This window comes from Lasioglossum baleicum, chromosome 12 (assembly GCF_051020765.1).
Source record: "Lasioglossum baleicum chromosome 12, iyLasBale1, whole genome shotgun sequence".
NCBI classification, from domain to species: Eukaryota; Metazoa; Arthropoda; class Insecta; order Hymenoptera; family Halictidae; genus Lasioglossum; species Lasioglossum baleicum.
In genome coordinates this window covers 3,989,443-3,993,404 of record NC_134940.1, presented here as the reverse complement: position 1 = coordinate 3,993,404, position 3,962 = coordinate 3,989,443, and the positions used below count along the sequence as shown (strand labels likewise).

The 3,962-nt window shown below is 39.7% G+C and overlaps 1 protein-coding gene across 1 annotated transcript; it reads right to left on the bottom strand.

The window, feature by feature from the left end:
• Positions 1-553: 553 nt before the first annotated feature.
• On the bottom strand, positions 554-3,852 carry LOC143214142 (uncharacterized). Its single transcript, XM_076434822.1, has 2 exons — positions 2,617-3,852; positions 554-1,867 (listed from the first exon to the last, which is right to left on the bottom strand). The coding sequence occupies exons 1-2, from the start codon at positions 2,647-2,649 to the stop codon at positions 1,514-1,516; spliced, it is 387 nt and encodes a 128-aa protein (XP_076290937.1). The 5' UTR covers positions 2,650-3,852; the 3' UTR covers positions 554-1,513.
• Between the last annotated feature and the right edge of the window lie 110 nt (positions 3,853-3,962).

The following is a 3,962-nucleotide window of genomic DNA, read 5'->3' as shown; positions in this document are numbered from 1 at the left end:
AGCATACTCGTCGCATCCCCTCTCTCGACTAGCCCCCTACCCTCCTGATATTCGACTATGTTCGCATAGCGTTGCCCCGCCTCCCCTCCGCCCTCCCCTACTACATACATATCTCGTTTCAGCTGGCGCAGCAGCCGATATTGTCACCGGTCCTCGTGTACTTACGCGCATGTTCCGATATTATACATAGAGATGGGATGAACTGCTCATTCCGAATCACTTGCGATTCGATCACGTTCGTTCTAAATCACGGTGTTTTTTTTTCACAGTGATTCGTGATTTTTCGTGATCGCTACTGATTGGTGGAGAGCATAGGAACATGTTCTTGGTCGCTCTATATGTATAGAAGTCTATGTTCTCGGGACATTTTACATAACAAAAAATAAAAACGAAAATATAAGTTATATCGCATAAAGGCAAAAAGTATATTAAACAATGAAGAATATTGAATAAATTAATAATTAGTAATAACTAATGACTATGAATTGTAAAAGAAAGTTCGGTTTCAAAATTTTTTTCAAACTTTAAACTTTAAGGAATGTTTTACATTTGTGTGGTATATTGTATATATAAAAGATGTACAAATGTATAAAAATTTAACACAAATAGTACAGTTTAAATTGAAACAAAAATATAAAAAATTAGTAAATATATTTAGAGTTATATAAAAAAGTTAGGGTTAGGATCAAAGTCGTGATCGCGAAATAATCGAATTATCATTATTAAGTAACGTATATATTGTCTGGTATTGGTATTTAAATAAAAGAAATTGTCTATACCTTTCTACTAATTACATAAATAATACCATTTTTTAACTCAAAGATGAAGAAGTACTATGACTCACACTCGTGATCGTGAAACAATCACGAGCGTGATCGTGATTTTGCGATCACTGTGATAAATCACCGTAAGTGATTTTGAACGCCATCTCTAATTATACATCGCATTCGCGTGTATGTATATCGAATCACGCGGGAGATTCTGACGCTGAGAACACCGCAGACCACCGCAAAGTACCTTGCCGAACGAGTTAGAACCGTGACCGTTTAACCTTTGCCTTGTTACAATTACGTATGTCAAGTGATACCTCCACTTTCGACACGAGAAAACATCATTTGCTATATCGACACTTTACCTACCGAAAGCCTACCAATAGGATTTTCAATAATTGTGCTGTACCAAAAGAAAGCAGTTCTTTTACATTACAGTCTTAAATGAAACTGTTACATGACGTTATCGAAGGTGGCTTGTTAGTTCACAATGAAAATTGCTGTTGCTATTGAAGGTTCCATTAAAAAGCGTTTAGTCATGTATCATGCATTTTTCACAATTATGCAATAATCACCGGTCGGTAATGTGTCAAGTACGTGTTCGAGATACGATCGTAGCCAATCATAGCTAATCGAAGCAATCGACTTCCGCTTCAACGTTATCGATGCTCGCGTGGCTCCGTAGACAGCGATAAGGGAGGTTTCCAACTGGCTCGAGTTTCGCGCGGCGTCTTGAAACGTTTTTAGCGTGGAATTAGAACGGTAGGTTCGCTGAGAAATGCGTTGCCCCTGCCGCAGGCTTCCGTCGTTACAGCTGCGCGAGACTGGCGAATCGCCGCACGGAACCAGCGTGCGGGAGCTTTCGTTGAAAGCATTCGATTAATCGGCAACGATTCCACATTGAATATTTGCTCCGGAATAATAGTTAATACCCTTCGAATATGCGATCTTGCCTTTATATGGAAGTCGCTCGATAATTGTGTGCGATGGATACCTTGCGCGACTATCTCTTTCTCTCTCTCGCTCCCTCTCTGCCTCGCGATCAACCCTCGTCTCGTCTTACGGTGCCCCGAAGTATTGATCCAATTGTGTAACACCTACGTACCGTGTACATAGCATTGTAAAGAAGTACTCGAACCTCGCGAAGAACCGAAAGAACTATATCGCTTGAATTCAAGCGTGTAGGTTCTTTTAGGTCGCGTACACTTTATGTTGCTACAATTATAACAGGGCCGTGCCGTGCTATGATGCAGAGAGGCGGGCACCGTAAGAGGGCGGCATAACCAACGAAATCAAAATACAATGTGAACCATTCAATAATTATATATCTTTACCCAACGCTTTTCTATTCCGATATTGACGTATACGATTTATGATTTACCGAATTTTTTAAATTATTGGGTTGGCAAGAAAGTAATTTCGGTATTTAAGGTGAAATAAAACCGGATTTCTTTATTCAAGCGAGGAACTTTAATCAATAAAATATTTTCTTGTTTATTCTTTTCGGCAAAGCATCGTCGGACAAAAGGGAAAATGAATCTTATTCGTTAAAGTTCATTGCTTGAATAAAAAAAATTCGGCTCTATTTCACCTCAAAATACCGAAATTACTTTCCTGCCAACTCAACACAATCGAAGGTTATTTTAAAGAAAAAACATTTGAGGGGCGGCGTTTCGAAGACTTGCATCATACTGAGAAAATCTACCGCACGGCCCTGAATTAATGCGGGCGATATATTCGCTTCCATGTTGAACTATACGCATTAGCAATGTTTACGACAGGAGCACGTACCGGGTGCATGCAGGATTTCGACTCCACGTTTCAACCATGATTTTGATCACGTTACCTCGATGCTTGATCCTGTCGAATTCTCGTCCATGCTTTTATCTTGCACGATATCTCATGTGCTAGCATACGGCCGTCTTGGAACGAGATTAACCTAACCTCTTTCAAGTACCAAAATGCCAATACCATAACATAACCAAACTGTGTACAATTTAGGGTAGAATTTAGAGATCGCTGTTTCGGACGTGTACTAAAATGCACGTGGACACCTGGTACGTGAATCGTGTAGCACGAATTTAACACTAACCGTAAATGTTTTGTAAGTGTTTTAGAATGTGAAAGCGGTCATTTGACCAAGAATTGCAAGGGTGCGGGATGCGCCTTCTCATGCTTCCAAATAATGCAAATTACGTCTCGTAAACGTAAAAATAGGACTTTTGAAGGCGATTATGGTCTAGATTGATCTTTTATCTAGCGCCTTTCACTACTGAAACTCCCCATCTTTAATTTATCGAGAAATGAGAATGCGCAACCCGCATCCTTGCAATCCTGGAAACGAGTTCACGGATCCGTTCGACACAGAAAACAATAACGCATCAGTTGTCGGACTCGAACGTGTCACACATGTATTTATATACACGTAAAATAAGGATCGCTACATAGTAGAAATTCGAAAAATAAATTTCCGTTAGTACTTTTTACTTAACTGGTACGTTGAAGCGTTTCGAATGGATGTTTTCCTTGAAATAATTACGGAGAACGTGTTTCAACGACACCGTATCTCGAGGAGATCGGCTTACGTAACAAATATGTAGTCGTTGACGAATATGATTGAACGAGTAGACCTTGGAAGATCGTATGACCAGATTACACGGAGTACATCAAGTAGCTAACTATTTGTCCTATTCTCCGACGGAGCAGATACGAATCTCGTTCGACTTTGGGAGCCGTAGATGGACAATGGATGAAATCTCTCAAATTTTCAACGTTTACATCCTCGTGAAATAAAGCTGGAAACATACTTTTTTAATCTAAAACATATGCACGTTGTAATTACGGCCGAACGGAATGTCTTGGATGTTGACGCGAGTACTTTAAAAGCGAACGCAAATTGTAACGCGCCCTGAGAAACACGTTTTAATGCTTTCTATTAGTGTTGTGTAAAGCTCGAGTATTCGAAGCTCCACAGCTCAGTCTCAAAGACTAAGTTTCTATAGAAGAACTCTTTAAGACTGAGCTCTAGAGCTTTGAAGCCTCGAGCTTTATACAACACTAGTTTCTATACGTCAACGTACAACCTTCCATCGATGTGGTCAAGACTTAAACGTAGAGAGTCGTTTTTCCTAATTAAATGAAAAGACCGATAAAACGTAACGATACGTATAATAATATTCTGTGGAAGGAGTC

What these genes read in the sequence shown, in the direction of transcription:
- LOC143214142 (XM_076434822.1), bottom strand. Translation starts at nt 2,649, where the DNA reads ATGGACGAGAATTCGACAGGATCAAGCATCGAG. An exon ending in CGACAGGATCAAGCATCGAG is followed by an intron (nt 1,868 to 2,616) that starts GTAACGTGATCA and finishes CACGGTACGTAG; the next exon opens with GTGTTACACAATTGGATCAA.